Below are 16,279 nucleotides of genomic sequence, written 5' to 3' on the forward strand. Positions count from 1 at the left end.
GTGCCATAGCGGGTAAAGCAAGGAAGAGGGCTAGTGGATCAGGGACAGCCAGGGCGGGCTGAGAAAGACTCAGAGAGGAGGTCACGGCGATCAAGATCGGAAGGAAGTGTGCCCGCAGGTGTCCAGAGGAGATTGTCCCAGGAGAGCAAAAAACCTGGAGCGGCGGGGTGGGCGGCCCCCGGCTGCTGGAAGGACAACAGGGGGGAGGCCACATGACCTGCCCAGACGTGAGGAGCTAGAGAGCCACAGCCTCCGACTTAGTTATGCTCCCTGCAGCAGGTGAGTACCCACCCCCCCGCCCCGCCACGAACGTGCATGACATCGCAAGGCGGTGTTTGTGTCTCTCTGGGATGTGAACTGCACACACCATTGCCAGGCTTTCACCCGCCGGACCTCATCTGCCTTGGCCTTCACAAAGCAGGGAAGGGAGGGAGCTACCGTCCCGGTTTCACAGATGAGGAAACTGAGGCTCTCCAAGAACACCATCCTAGGAGGGGAAGGACGTTTGGCCGCTTTCCATTTTTTTTTGTCCAGTATACACCCCGCCACGTTCCCCTTCCTAATTCTCTTATGACATCCCTTTCCCTGAGGGTGGGGCTCGCCACTGACTCATTCCTGTGTGTGAGGCTTACCCCCCGTCCCAGATCCCAGAAGTTGGGTCTGGAGAGGGCACCGGCTTTGCTGTGAGATCTGGGACTCTCGGGATCGTGCTGGAGCTGGCTTATCCCGGCTCACGAGAACTGCTACGTTTTCAGCAGTTTTGCAAGCTGGTCGACTTCATGCTGTCAGCTTGAACTCAGCCATGTCTTAGTCCGTTCGGGTGGCTATGACAGAATATCACAGACGAGTGGCTTATAAACCATAGAAATTTCCTTCTCACAGTCCTGGAGGCCAGAAGTTCAAGCCGCAGACAGATCTGGTGTCTGCTGAGCGTCAGCTTTCCGGCTCATAGGTCTTTTCACGGCGTCCTCACACAGACGGGGAAGGGGGCTCTTGTGGGGCCCCTTTTAATAAAGGCAGTCGTCTGATTCGTGAGGGCTCTACCCTCATGACTTAATCACCGCCCCAAGGCCTTCTCTCCTGCTACCATCCCCCTGGGCGTCAGGCTTCAACATACGAATTTGGGGAAGACACAAACATTCAGTCCACAGCACGCCGTGACATCACGGAGATCAGCGAACTCTGCAATGCACGGCTTGCTCTGTTTCCCCGTGGAAAGCAGGTTGTCAAGCACGTACTGGTATATTCTTGCTTCCAGTCCCAACGCGGCCTCCTGTTGGCTCTGCAGCTTTGCGCAAATTATTTAGGCCCCTAGCCCTCGGTTTCTCGAACTTTGAACGGGGCAGGGTAACATCCACCCTGCAAGAGGGTGCTGAGGATTAATGAAGATATAATAGGGGGCGCCTGGGTGGCTCAGTCCGTTAAGCGCCCAACTTTGGCTCAGGTCATGATCTCACGGTTCGTGAGTTCAAGCCCCGCGTCGGGCTCTCTGCTGACAGCTCAGAGCCTGGAGCCTGCTGCCGACTCTGTGTCTCCCTCTCTCTCTGTCCCTCCCCCACTGGCGCTCTGTCTTCTCTCTCTCTCTCCCAAGAATGAATAAACATTAGGAAAAAAAAGGTATAATAGGGAAGGAGCCATGCACCATACGTGATCGATAAAGCCGGTATTACTGATATTATCGGGCACTGAAGAAGTGTGGGCTGAATTTCGTAACTCCCGCACGTGCCAAGGACACTCCTAATTACAAAAAAACACGCGAGGGGCAGTCAGAGACATGGGCACATGAAGGTGTCCACCCCAAAGACCATCAGCAAGTCTGAGGCATGTCTTCGCTCTTCCCATGACCTTGGGCAACCCCCTGACCTTCTGGGTGGATTGTAGGATCCCCCATTCACCCACAGGGATTGTCTGAGACGCCAGGGCCAGTGTCCCGGGCCCGGTTCCTCCCTGCCTGCACCCTGCGTCTGCACAGCAAGACCTCCGTCTCCTCACTCCGCCCTCTCCACAGGCCGGTGCCCACCCTCTGGATGTCCGAAAGCAGCCTGGGCCATCCTGCAATCCACAGGCACAACCCCAACCCTGTCCCCTTAAGAAGAGCAAACCTGTGGCCCTTAAACATAAAATCTGGGAAATCTGTCACCTTGAAAGCACAAACCAAAGTTACAAGCGATGTTAACAAATCCAAGAACAGTAAAGTTTGCAAAAAGGATCCAGGACGAGACAGCATCACCTCTTGCCCCCTTTTATTAAGGGAGTTTCCATGGTGATGGAGACTGAAGAAGCTACTGTGAACATTTTCCATCTGCGTGTCCCGGGTGGGCCAGGATATCACCTGACTCCAGCTCACGGGGGACATGAGTAATCTGTATTTTTTAAAGTTATCCCAGGACCCCAAAGGCTGACAGTGGCTACTCAAGATGTAAGGAAGAGGGCAGGGGAACACATCAGCCATGGGCTTGATGTCTGTCCTCTCTCGTCTGCAAGTTCTGTGAAGGCAGAAGGCAGAATGACTCTCGCTCACTGTTCCATCACCAAGGCGGGCACAGCATTGGCCGTATTGCATGTTGGCCCTTGACACTGAACGAATGAACTTAGCGAGCCTCAGGTGCTGGGGAGAGGCGTGGCCCATTCCCCAGGCAGCTGGCTGCTGGTGGTAGAAACAGACACACAAGCACACAAATGGGACAGGGCTGTCCTGTGCTGTAACAACGTCTGGGAGGACACCAGCTGTGGGCGTGGCCGGCAGTGCCGAGGAGGCTTGATGCCTGGCCTACAGGATCCAAGAGGGCAAGATTTTCTTCATCCCTGGACCCTCAGAAAGTAAGATAGTACCTCGTACACAATAAGGGTCCAATTAATACCCATTTAATGAGTGGATACTTGGGGGAAGATAAGCAGTTCTCACAGTGAACAAAGGGAGATGGTCCAAGCAGGAAAAAAAAAGCATGTGCAAAGGCCCGGAGACACGGAAACAGCAAGACGAATGACAGGTGTCACTAATCGGTAGGTTTGGCTGGAACAGAAATGGACCAAGATGGCAGCAGAGGTTGGCGTCAGCGGGGGAGGCTGGTGCGGTGTCAGAAGCCAGGTCACGAGGTCACGGGGAGACATTTAGCCTGTGGGGTTTGGGATGCCATTGCTGGCTTCTGAGCAGAGATATGGAGACCTCAGATTTGCACGTGGATAAGATCTGCCCTGTGTCATAGACTTAAGGATCGTGTCCTCCCCACCCAGTCCCCAGCGGGATGGGATTTGGAGATGGGGCCTTTGGGTCAAGTAGGTCATCAGGGTGGAGCCCTCATGATGGAATTAGTGCCCTTTAAGAAGAAACAAGAGAGAGCGTGTTCTCTCCCCCTCGCCCCGTGTGAAGACCCAGCAAGAACACTGATAGAAACACCAGGAAAAAGGCTCTCTCCAGAACCTTCCCGTGTCAGCACCCTGACCGCGACCTCCAGCCTCCAGAACCGCGAGAAATATGTTCTGTTGTGTAAGCCGCCTCGTCTGTCATAATCTGTGACGGCAGCCTGACAGGACTAAGACACGCCAGGAGGGCACAGTGGTGATGGATAACCGTGGCTGAATGGAGAAATGCCAAAATGCCAGTTAGGAGGTAGTTAGGAGTTAGGAGGTAGCAATAGTCAAGGCCAAGGATGATTATTTTTATGGAAATGAGGCTGTTCAGCAACTGATGACTATAAAGTGCTTTTATCCTTCACCAGAAGTTCCCGGTGGGGGCGGGGGGGGTGCCTCCAGTCTCTGTCCTCCCCCCCCCCCCCCCCCCGCCGCAAAGTCTTTCCCGCCCCACTGCTTCAGCCAGAGCAGTTCCACATGTAAACACCTTGCACAGTTTCACTTCAGTCGAAGTCTCAACACTCAAAGATGTATCAGCTTCTACTTCAAGTGGTCCTTTCTTGGCCCGAGTGGTGCACAGAGACCTGTGTCTTGACTCAGTCCGTGGCTACTCAGGGAAGGTTCTAGAAATCCACACTTGCTACGAGGACTGTTTAAAATGGGGCGCCTGGGTGGCTCGGTCGGTTAAGCGTCTGACTTGATTTTGAGTCCGATCTCAGGGTCGTGGGAGTGTGCCCCGCATCGGGCTCCACGCTGCCCCTCCCCCAAGTTCGTGTGTGCTCTCTCTCTCTCTCTCAAAACAAAATTTTAAAAAATGAAGTAAAGTAACATAACTGTAGGTTGCCTGTCCTCATCCTGTCCTGCCAGGACATTCCCACAGTGACGTCAGCAGTAAAATGGGCAGGGGAGTCACCGGAGACATCGTAAATGCCCCATTTTAACAGCCACTCTAGTAAATACAGGCAATCGGGTGAGAGGGAACGGGTTCTGAAAATAGAATGAGGGCAAAGGTTAGCAGTCCAAGCGGCGGAGGCCAACCCGAGGGAGCAGGTGCTAAGAACATCAACGCCAACCGAGACCCGAGACCCAGTGGCCGCCTCTCGCCCAAGAGCCTGTGGGCACCTGCTCGGGAGGACCCCCACTGGCCCTTACAACCACCGTAAGACATAGTTATCCTTCCTTCCCCATTTTACAAGTAAGGAAACTGAGACACAAAGAAGAGAGTCAGTTTGCTCTCAAGGGCTCCGTATTCCCCTGCCAGGGACACCACAACACGATTCCGGGACCTGGAAGGCTTCGGCCACAGAAGGCCATTTTCTCGCGGTTCTGGAGACAAGTCTGAGATCAAGGTGCCGACGTGGCTGGGTTCCGGAGACGCCCTCCTCCCTGTTTGCAAACAGCCGCCGTCTTGCTGTGTCCTCATGGCAGAGAGACAAGTTTCATCTTCTAAGGCCAGGGTCCATTCTGTCCAGGGACCCACCCTAATGACCTCATGTCACCTAATAGCCACCTGAAGGCTGTCTCCACATACGGTCACACTGGGGGACAGGGCATCAGTGCACGGGCTGGGGGACAGGGGGACACGGTTCAGTCCATTGCAGCCTCGAAGCCTGCAAGAGTCAGGGCCGCCCCAAGAACCCGGGAGGTCAGATCCGGGGCCCAGGTGCCGAAACGCGGCTCCCCGTCTCTCTCCTCCCCACCTCTTGAGGCCTCCCACTCACACACCTCCCGCACCCTCCTCCCCAGTGTCATTTCTCGTCCCCTTTCCCCTTTGCCCTGCCCCAGAGAGCAGAACAGCATCGCTTCAGGACCCCCGAACAGCACCCTGGATCATCCCAGGCTCGGGAGCACGCAGCCTTCTTCATTCCTCAGAGGCAAAACTGCCATGCAAAGAATCCGTGCCCAGCCCTCACCTCACCAGGTCGGGAACACGCCAGCAAGTGAGAAGGGGGCACAGTGAGGATTGCCGAGGCTGCAATAAATTCACCCTCCTCGTAAACGAGATGAAAAGCTGACCTGTAATCGATACAAAGCGGCGGCGGCCTCAGGACCCCGACGAGCAACTCCACACTGCGCTCCCTTCCAGCGGGGGCCAGAGAGCCAGCCAAACAGAGGCCCCGGCCCGAGGGTGTCGGGCAGGGGGCCGGGGCCTTCTCACAGCCGCTGTGGGGTCTGGGCTGACACCAGACACCCCGGGCTCCGTCCTGTCTCCTCCACTTACTGGCGGTAGGAGTCAGTTACCCCACCTGTATGATGGGGACGACAGTGTCAGGATGATAGTCGGAAACCAAAGAGGCCGTTCGGAGGACCGGGAAAGTTAAGGAAACTCCTCAAGACATGCTCGTGGTCATTCCCCGGCAGGAGCTGAAAACCTCGGGGCACGGCGGGATGGTCTTGAGTTTGAACTGCAATTCGATGGATTCCGGGAGGCAGTGAGCTGCTTTGAGCCCTGCTCTCCCTCTCTGACAAAGGGAGCCCACAGCCCTCACCTTGCAGGACGTTAGGACGACGGGAGCCTGCTGACAGGAGGCACAGGTGGCAGGCTCTGTAGGCGGCAGGCACGGTCTCTACCGCTCCCTGGAGCCAGGCGCCAGTCTCCCTCTGCAGGTCTCCGTAGCTCCTCCCTCGTCCTCCCTTCCCAGACGTACCCACCCCTCCCCCCGCCCCACGGCTTCAGGAATGGGCACAGGACCCGAGCCAGGTCAATCCCACCATGACCTCGGCCCTCTGCTGGGCGGTTCCACTGACAGAAGTCGGGGCAACCCGTGGGCAGCACGAGCCAGGGGAAAGCAAGATGTAGAGGCCACAGGCAGTGGGAATTCTAGACTTCTGTCGCGATTCTGTCACGCGCGGGGGCAAGGTTAAGTTTCTGCATGAATCCTGAGCCATTCGGAACTCCGTCCTGCCCAACGGACTGGTGGGCATGGCACTCCTTTTCACTCGGAGCTTGAAGGGGCACTGCCCACCCATCATCCTTCTATCACGTATTCCCATACGCGTGCACGTATTCTCTTACTGTCAGCGGTATTTCCATGCACGGAAAACACGCCTTCGCTGCGCTCGCTCAATGGATTCTCCAAACAGTCCTAGCAGTAAGCCAGGGCATTTATTATCGCCATTAATGGGACATAGTTCAAGATGTGACTCCGAAGTCCAGCAGCCATTCACCGCCTCTTGCTCCCAATGGAAATGCAACGCCACCAACGCCCAACAACTGCACAGAGCTCCCTCTCTTACCCTGCGCATTCACGTAATCGTGGGGGTGTGACATTTACCCGGGACTCGGAGCACATAAACACAGCATGGAAAGGTGGTGCCTTCCGAGGGGCCGAACCTAACATGTATCACGCGTCCAGGCGTCCATCCGACCCCTGTGGTCCCCTGTAAGGAGTCCCCTGGAAAGGCTTCAGCTCAGACCTACCCATCTAAGCATCATTCCCACTGGAAACAGCCCTAAATCGCCCCTGTGCCAGGACACAGGCTAGACGTCCCACTGAACATGTCCATGGTGGAATGTTATGCAACGTTTATGTAACTACTAAAAATCACTTACAAAGAATTTGCAATAATAAGCAGATCACGCTCCTACCGGACTATTAATTTGAGAAAGCAGAACACAAAACTGTCATGCATTCATTCCTTTTTTTTTTTTTTAATGTTTAGTCATGTTTGAGAGACGGACAGACACAGAGCGTGAGCAGGGGAGGGGTAGAGAGAGAGGGGGACACAGAATCCGAAGCGGGCTCCAGGCTCTGAGCTGTCAGCACAGAGCCCGATGTGGGGCTCAAACTCACCAACTGCAAGATCATGACCTGAGTCGAAGTCAGACGCTCAACTGACTAAGCTACCCAGGCACCCTGTCATGCATTTGTTCTTATACCAATAACATATATGGTCATATCGATACGAGAAAAGAAATACAAAGAGAATTACACACCAAAATGTAATCTAGGGGAGGTGGGATTCTGAATCACTGTTGCCTTCATATGGATTTTATTTTGTGTGTTTTGCAATTAACGTATGTTGCTTTTCTGATTAGAAATTTACTCTTTAGGGGCGCCTGGGTGGCTCAGTCGGTTAAGTGTCCGACTTCGGCTCAGGTCATGATCTCACAGTTTGTGAGTTCGAGCCCCACGTCGGGCTCTGTGCAGACAGCTCAGAGCCCGGAGCCTGCTTCAGGGTCTGTGTCTCCCTCTCTCCCTGCCCCTTCCCCGCTCATGCTCTGTCTTTCTCAAAAATAAAAGTAAACATTAAACAAAATTAGAAATTTCCTTTTGAAAAATTTCCTTCTAGAGTGACTGCAACACGAGGGGGTTCACTGGTTGTTTCCAAACGACTGAAGTGTCTGGATCCCTCCCTGGAGACTTGTACTTGTTACTGGGGCTCTAGCGTGTACCACACAGGTAGGCTTGTCCCCATGGAGATGTGCGGCATTGGCCTGCATGTTTTTCTCAAGCAGGACAGCTGATGTCCCCTTGTTCCATCACCCTTGTTCAGAGGGCTCTGCGAGTAAGACACAACGGACATAATGGGTGATACCGTAGGAGGAAGATGAGCTAGACTCGACTTTCCCATCGGGGGTCACTTAGGATGTCCAATGGAAGTGCAGAATGTGTTTCCTAGAAGAGCCTGTTCTGTCCCTTCAACAAAATCCCGCTCAGGGAACCTTGACCAAATGCCTCCAACACGTCTGCAACCGTGTGAGACTCTCAGAGACGAAGAACCAAGAGATGGCACCCCCTCCTTCAGGGAGCAAGCTATTCCTTGGAAAGCAGACAAGTAAGCCAGCGATTTGGATCCGGGCTCACTGCGGGAAAGGCTGTGCCGGTGGGTCAAGCACAGAGCAGGTGGAGACGGTGAGGGGCACTGAGCTGGCCTGTGGGTTAGGGAAGGCTCCCGCCCCAAGTGACCTCTAAGCAGGATGAAAGTAATGTGCAGGATTTGGTTAGAGGCAGACGGGGGTGAGATGCACGTGGAAATTTCAGGCAGAGGAGTTACCACTGCAAAGACACAGGGGCAGGAAACCACGAGCAGGTAGCATTTCTAGGATGCCAATTTAAAGCAGAGACAGTAGCCAGGGAGGAGATGGAGAGAAAGTTCTAGAACATGGATAATGGCAGGCCTTGGGCGCCATATTCGGAACCTGGAGTTTAGCACATCCACACTGGGCAACCCTCCTGAGGCTTTTTTGCCATCAACACTACGGGAGATATTGTTTTAGAGTTCAATTCCCCTCTATTTGGGCTTCTCTTACAACATTCCACGTGTTTTCTCGGAAATACAAAAACCTTCCCTTCGAAATCTATTTTCAACTCTGATTCATCACATAAGAGAACAGAATTAAAATTAAAGTGAGCAGGTGCTAGGGTGCCTGGATGGCTCAGTCAGTTAAGCGTCTGACTGACCCTTGGTCTCTGCTCAGGTCATGGTCTCACACTTCGTGAGTTCAAGCCCCACCTTGGGCTCCGAGCTGAGAGCACAGAGCCTGCTTGGAATCTCTCTCTCCTCTCTTTGTCTCTCTGCCCCTCCCCTGCTGACGCTCTCTCTGTCTCTCAAAATAAATAAACTTAAAAATACATATTAAGAACAGCAAGCAGATCCTTCCAGATTTCACGAGAGCATGTACCCCACAAGACAGCCATCGGAGTATGCGCTCCGCAAAATACCCCGAAGAATATCCGAGCGCAGAAAGTGTCCTCGCTATGCCTCCACCAGGCAGAAGCTTCCCGTGAGCACGTGGCTCCACAGCGAGGCTGGCACAGGAGCCCCGCGTGCGATCACTCACCACAGGTTGACCAGGAAAGGGTGGTCCAGTCCCCGCATGATCTGCAGTTCCCGGAAGACGTTCCGTACTTCATCCCTCTCGATGCATTTCTGCTTGTTCATGTACTTCATCGCGTACATTTTCTTTGTGTCCCGCTTCTGCACGATGCATACCTGAGCAACGGCCAACGGGGAGAACATTCAGGCCAACGTTTACCAAAATGGAAGGAAAAAAAAAAAGTCAGCCCCTCCCCACACTCCTCCCTCTGGGCTTGAGTCTCTGCTGGCGGAGCAGGGCTGGCCAGGCCATGACCTCTCCTCTCCGCACCTGTAAGACGAGACCCGGACCAGAAGCACCTGTTGAGCAGGTACTTAGACCAAGCGAGGGCTGTGTGCTGGCAAAGGAGCTGCGGATGCAGCCTCAAGGAGCGCCCTCAAGGAGCGCACAGACCGGGAGGACAACAGACAAACGCACCAATGCCTGCAGCCCCCAGAAACGCGGTGTCACTGCCCACCCACACCCCCGGGCCCTCCCCGCCTCCGTGCGCACCTCTGCCGGCCAGCCCTGCTTTTCCGGGCTCAAGGATGCTCTCCGCCAAAAGTGCCTGCTTTGCTGCCCAGGCAGCAGACTGGCGACGCCAGGTAGTCAAGTCCTGCAGGAGCAGCATCCCTGCCCCAGGCCCCTTGACCGTCCCGTGGGGGAAGTCTGAGGCTCCCGGAGTCGGAGGGAGAGCTGGCCCACAGGGCACCTAGCTCGATGGAATGTCAAAGGCAGTTTGCTGCCTTTCCTCCCCTGACTCACCTCCCAACCCACCTGCCCCGTGCTGCTGTCACCTCTCCGGTGCCCCGGACTCAAGAGCCTCGGTGGCTGCTCCTGGCGACCCCCAATCTAAGGTGCGTGGGCACTGGGGGAGCGGCGGTGGAGCGTGACACAGTGACGGCAGCTCCCGCATGCCGAGCGCTGGACTGCAGGCCGGACGCTGGGCAAACGCTCTCCCTGGTAATCTGCTCGAGGGCCTCTCCAGTAAAGCCTCCAACTTCCCTCGAGCGGGATGGAGTGCCCCGAGGGCACTGATGAGGACACCCAGCGTCCAACGAGCCCCTAAGTGTCAGGACGGACAGTCAAAGCCAGACAGTCTGACTCTGGAGTGACCCCTTACCGGGGGGAGCGGGGGGCTAGTGGGAGAACAGGCCATCAGGGAGGGCTCCCTGGAGGAGTTAGTGCCAGAGGGCGAGCACCAACAGATGGAACGATGGAAAAGGAAGAGGCTTATAGGGTAACGGAGGGGTATACAGGAGGACCCGAATTTGGGGGGATACTATTCAACCCAGTACGGGTAGCTCCCGTGATGATCCTCATTTGTCAGATAAAGGAAGGCTTGTTGACCTCCTCGCGGCTGCAACTCAAACCCAGACTCCGCCTCCCCAGCCGGCACTCCTCACCAGCATGCCTCCTCCCCGAGGACAGGGCACTCGAGACAGAAGGCCTGGGCACCCGGCTCAGGAGCCCGGGGGTTTCTCTGGCACGCCACGTTGCCGGAAAGCGGACTCCTTTCAGCTCTGCCATGCCGCGAATCTGTCTGAGCAGACACAAGACAGTGGGGAAAGCCTGGACTCCAACTCACGCTTCGGTTCCGCCTCTCTGAGCCCCGGTCTCGGCCTCCGTACGAACTGAGTTCGCCAAGCCCACCCTGGGCCACCAGAGGAGGGAAACTACACGCAACTAAACGAGACCCAGGAAGGAGGAGTGCCCGGCATATCAGACGGTGATGAATGTCCGAATCTTAATGTCTTAAATAGCACATTTCACGCACCCTCCACCAGGATGACCTCCAGGCACTAAAGTCAGTGGCGTGAGGTTGAAGGCCCACGGAAGCTACTTTCCGGTGAACTTGAAACTATAAAACACCAGGAGGCAAGGGTGTGCCGTACAAAAGCACCACAGGGCCCCCCGGCTTTGCGGGCATCCTAGCAGAGAACTTCCAGAACCCTGGACACAAGTCCCCGAGGCCCACACGCGCAGGCAGACACGCAGCGGACAGCGGTTCCCATCACTTACTCCTCCGGCGACGTCTCCCAAGAGACATTCGGCAGGCGCTGCTGGGAGCCCCCAAGTCCAGCCGTGTGCGTCAGCTGAGGAAGCTTAGGCTGTGGTTAGCTCGAGTCCGTGCAAGGGCCCGGTTCCGTGGCCAGGCAGATAAAGACCTCCGTGACCCTCCTCAGTTACAGAGGGCAAAGGTGCCAAGAGAGGGCCGTCACCTCCTGGGCAGGGGAAGCATGGCTCTCACCACCGCTCCGACACAGGGACAGGGGAGGGACTGGAGAAGGCTCTTCCAAGTGGAGTTAGAGCCCCAGCCTTCAAAGAGACCCGGGGCTCTGGACGGAGCTTGCAACTGTGACTTTCCAGAACAAGACAGAGAAGGGTGGCCGGCACAGGAGGCTGGGGACAGCTGCGAAGTTCGGTTTCGCAAGCAAACGAAGGGGGGTCAAGGGAGGAGGCCCTGTCGGCTCAACGTTGATGAATTCTCGAGCATGGCTGTGCCTTGACTTCCTCCTAGATAAACTGAGGACTTGGGTCTACTTTCTAAGACCTCATAGAAGCAGTCTATTGCGCTCAGGAGGCTGGACCCAGGACCAGGAGAGCTGGGCTCTGCTCCCAGCCCTCTTTGCTGACCGTGAGTGGGACCACCCACCTATCTCTGGCCTCACCTCCTCCTTGGCCAAGCCAGGCTGATCACAACAACTGAATCGCCCCGACCCAGACATCGAGGCTGAAACGAGAGACGTAAGGCAAGGCTCATGTACCAGGTAGAGATGAACATCTGCTGGGAAGTCACAGACACGCAGAGAGTCTGGGCTCTGGGGCTTATATTCCAGCTCTTTGCCGTGTGACCGTGGGTAAGTCGCCCACCCTCCCTGAGCCTCAGTCTGCTCATCAGTAAAATGGGACCTCCAGGACCTGCTGTGAGGACACGGGAGGGGATGTGTCTGAAGGGCGCAGTGTGGTGCCACACGGCACAGGTGCTGAACGAGATTAGCGTTCTTTACTTCTTTACGGCATTGTAGCAAATAATGCTCCCGGGACAGAGATGCTCCACAAATGGCAGCTGTTATTATGACCACCAGGCCTTCACCAAAACCACCAGAGGGGATTCACCCGAAGGAAGGGCAGGGGTGCCGGTGGGAGGTCCGGGCAGGTCGAGGCAACATTTCCTCCTCCGGCTGTGGTGGCTGAGTGGAGCCCTTCCCGCGGCAGAGCCAAGCAAGTGGGGACACTTGGGGACAGCCCCCAGGCTTTCTCTCAGGCAGGTGAGGAGACACAGGGGCTGGAATCCACAAGACCAAAGAGGAAGGGAAGAACCAGCTCACTTACCGGTTGAGCAGCTATTCTGGACAAGAGATGTCCACACCAAGAGGCTGTGTCCTCACCCCCAGGGCCTGGGAATGGGACCTTATATGGCTAAAGGAGTCTTTGCAGAGATAATTAATCTCCTTGGATCGGGACGGGCTCTGAATCCGACCGGTGTCTTTACGGTAAGAGAAGAGAAGGGAGAAGGCACAGAGGAGAGGGCGATGTGCCCGTGCGGGCAGAGCTTGGGGAGGTGACATGTGAACAAGCCAAGGAACACACAGGTCTGCTGACTCCCCCCTAGGAGAGAGGCACACGACGGACCCTCCCTTGAGCCCTCGAACAGTGAGATCCACTTTTGTTCTAAGCTACCCAGCCCGTGGTTCTTTGTTATGGCAACCAGAGGACACGAAACGGTCTGTACATGTCCCTCACGGCCATCCACCTGTGGCTGAGCGACTCGGCCAAGCACCCCTGTGATCCTCACTCTCCCGCCCGTGGGCATCAGGACTGACCGCACCAGGTCTCCGGGCAGCTCCCCAAGGAGCCCAGCAGAGCGTGTGGTCCACGCAGGCGCCCGGTAAACGTGGGCTGGTGGGTGACGGACAGACTGACGCCTGGAATCCAACCCTGAGCCCTGGAGAAAGAGAAGGGGCCGAGTGCACTCAGCTCCCCAAGTCTGTGCTTCCCAGCGCCCCACATTCCAGCCCAACCCCGAGGCCTGCGTCCTCTGTACATGAGTCCCTGTGACCAGAGCCATTCCTGCTGTTCAGAGTTTAACGCGTGACATTTCAGACAGGAAAATTTCACCGTAACAGCTTCCTAACCGGTCGGTCCCACCTCTGCTCTGATCTCTGCAGACGTCCTTCTGCCTAGTGGAGGCTTCTGAAAAATGGGACTTGAAGCCCTTCAAGGGCTTTCTTTCACCTTCGGGAGATTCTCAAGGTCTGTATCTTGGCATTCCTAGCCCTCCCTGCCTACGTGACCCCTGACGTGTGACACACACAAATACACACACCACCCAACTGATCCACACCCTTTAGAATTTCTTCGAAGAATGCCTCCACCCCAGCTGCCATCTTCTTATCCTTCTTGCCTCCTCCCCTACCATCTCCCCTGCTAACTCTGCCCATTCATTGCTTTCTTTAGGAAGCTTCCTTTTATCCTTAAAGACTGTATTTAGCACTCTTCCCAATGGGCTCCCGAAGTCCCTATTTTTATCAAGCTACTTGACACGCTGGTTTATAAATCCTGTGCTGCTTCTTCATATACTGGATTAGGAATCACATGTGGCCCCACACCCTGGATTACGAACCCTGTGCTGAGTCCTACATGGGATTATGAATCCTGTGGTCCTTCATACAGGAGAGATAGAGATAGAGACAGAGACAGAGACAGAGATAGAGATACATATGTGTATTTATTCTTGAAAGAAAGAGAGACAGAATGCGAGTGGAGGGAGTGGGGGGAAGGTGCAGAGAGAGAGAGCCATAGAACCCGAAGCAGGCTCCAGGCTCCGAGCTATCAGCACAGAGCCCGACGCAGGGCTCAAACCCACGAAATGTGGGATCATGACCTGAGCCAAAGTCAGAAGCTTAACTGACTGAACCACCCGAGCACCCTGGAAACTCTTTTTCTTAATGTTTATTTAGTTTTGAGTGAGTGAGAGAGAGAGAGAGAGAGAGAGAGAGAGAGAGTGGGGGATGGGTGGAGACAGAGGGAGACACAGAATCCGAAGCAGGCTCCAGGCTCCTGTCAGCACAGAGCCCCACGTGGGGCTCGATCTCATAGACTGTGAGATCATGACCTGAGCTGAAGTCAGACACTTAACCCAATGAGCTGCCCAGGTGCCCCCATACAGGGGACTATAAATCCGTGTTCACTGTCTGATAGTCAGAACCCAGGCATCATGAAGGCAGGGGCCACGCTGCCCGGTTCCCTATCCAACCCTAAATTCTCAGGGGCTCGGACATGTGAACTTGTCATCTTGGCCCTCTACTCCCAGCAGGAGCATACTGTATTCCCTGTGCTTAGAATCCTCTCCTGCAAGCCAAGCCCTCCATCGCCTCAGTCCCTGCAGGCATCACCACCTCCTGATCCGAAGGCCTCCCTGGCCCTGACCTCCAGGCCGGAGTTAGAGTCCACAAGGGAGCTGGATTTCATTTACCACTGTGTCCACCCCGCCCCATGTGGCCGCAAGCAGGTTGGCTTTCTTGTGCCACTGCATTTGCAGCGTAAGACAAGGGCCTTCTGTTCCTCCCAGCTCCGAATCCCATGGCAACCACGTGATGGGGGGGGGGGTGGGAATGTATTGAATCCAGCATTTCAGCCTCATGAGCTCATGGCAGGTGCTCCAGAGGAGAGGTGGGCGCTCCTCTCCACCATGTGACTGCCAGGGTCCAAGAACCTCCAACTTCAAAATAGAAGAGGTGGGTCCCCAGTGGCACCAGTGCTCCTTCTCAGGGCGGTGCAGAACCCTTTCCAGGAGAAATGACAGCTGATGAGGCAGAGAGTGAGCAATCTGGCCAAAGCCACCCAAGCTGCCAAAAGGCAAGCACCCAATTAACATTCCTCATTATTCTAATTTGATTAGGAACTGATGTTATCGCTGTGAATCACAATTTATCGAGACAAATAAACACATGCAGGCTAGACTGGATCTCAGGGGACTTGCTGGAAGAAAGGCGCATGTCAGGCAGACCATCTCCATCCGGGGGTGAAGGGGGCCGATGCGTACTAGAAACCTCCACAGCCCCGGCTTGGGGGTCCACAGCCCGACTTCCCATTCAGAGTGCTGGCGACGTGGGTTCTGCAGCAAACCCAGAGGTCTGGGAGGGTCCTGGGATTTTGTGGTGTTTAAAAAGCTCCCCCGGAAAGTCTGAGGTACAGGCTGGTGGAGAATCCCCTTGCTGGACTCCAGGAAAGTCCCTGTCTGGCTGCATCGTCAGTGACCTTGGTGGTCAGCAACTCTAACCTCTACCTTTACAGCTCAGGCAAGCCAGCCTCTGGCGTTCAGGTGACTCCAGAATCAGAGATCCGAGCCGAGCTGGGAACTCTGAGCTGTGCGGGTACAAAGGCTGGCACTGCCCTTCCGTGAGCCACCCTGAAGCCGCCCCCCACCTCAGTCCCCGGCCAGACTCGGCTAATCTCTATGTGCCCACCCACCCCCAGCTAAACCGTGCTTAGTAAACGCCGTGGAGTGAATAAATTGCTATACGGTGCATTAAAGCACACTGGCTATGCTCGCAGAAGCAACACTCTGGGAAACAACCAATTTGGGGAAACGCAAGAAAAAAAAAATCAGGATGAAATACATTCACTAAAGACAGTGATCATGCTGGATTCCATTGTTTAGATACCGAACGTGACAAGAAGACGATCTTTGGCAGACAATGATGGCGAACGACACAATACGCATCCTCCCCCTTCTTCCTCTATAATAGGACAACAATTTTCTTCAAGGAGGCAGTGTGATCCATAAACACTCACAGCCAGTGGATGCCATAGTTCTGGCCAACTAGATATTATTAGTCTGCTGGAGGCTTCTAGGATGTCTTGCTTTGGGGATAACAGGAAATAGCTACAGACGGTCCCAATTTCTTGTCCTTCACCACTTTTCTTGTCCTTCCTACCTTGAACACGTACGTAATGTCTGGGGCTGCAGCAGCCCTTTGTGATCATGAGGCCAAGGGCATCTCAGAGATGCCAACCCTGTTATCATGGGGTCACCTACCTTCAGATTTCTTGTTATGTGAGAAAAAAACACACACAAAAACAGCACCTTCAGAAGGCAGATTTTCTGTTTCTTGCTGCTGA

At 55.0% G+C, this 16,279-nt stretch overlaps 1 protein-coding gene across 2 annotated transcripts in view; it reads right to left on the reverse strand.

Annotated features, from left to right (window-relative positions):
• The window catches only part of STK32B (serine/threonine kinase 32B), a 399,201-nt gene that overhangs the window by 265,689 nt on the left and 117,233 nt on the right, over positions 1-16,279 (reverse strand). For both annotated transcript variants that reach the window (XM_049630288.1, XM_049630289.1), the window contains exon 3: positions 9,137-9,288. In XM_049630288.1, coding sequence (XP_049486245.1) covers positions 9,137-9,288 — 152 coding nt within the window. The remainder of the gene's footprint in view (positions 1-9,136; positions 9,289-16,279) is intronic.

The sequence above is a fragment of the Panthera uncia genome, chromosome B1 (assembly GCF_023721935.1).
Source record: "Panthera uncia isolate 11264 chromosome B1, Puncia_PCG_1.0, whole genome shotgun sequence".
Taxonomy (NCBI): domain Eukaryota; kingdom Metazoa; phylum Chordata; class Mammalia; order Carnivora; family Felidae; genus Panthera; species Panthera uncia.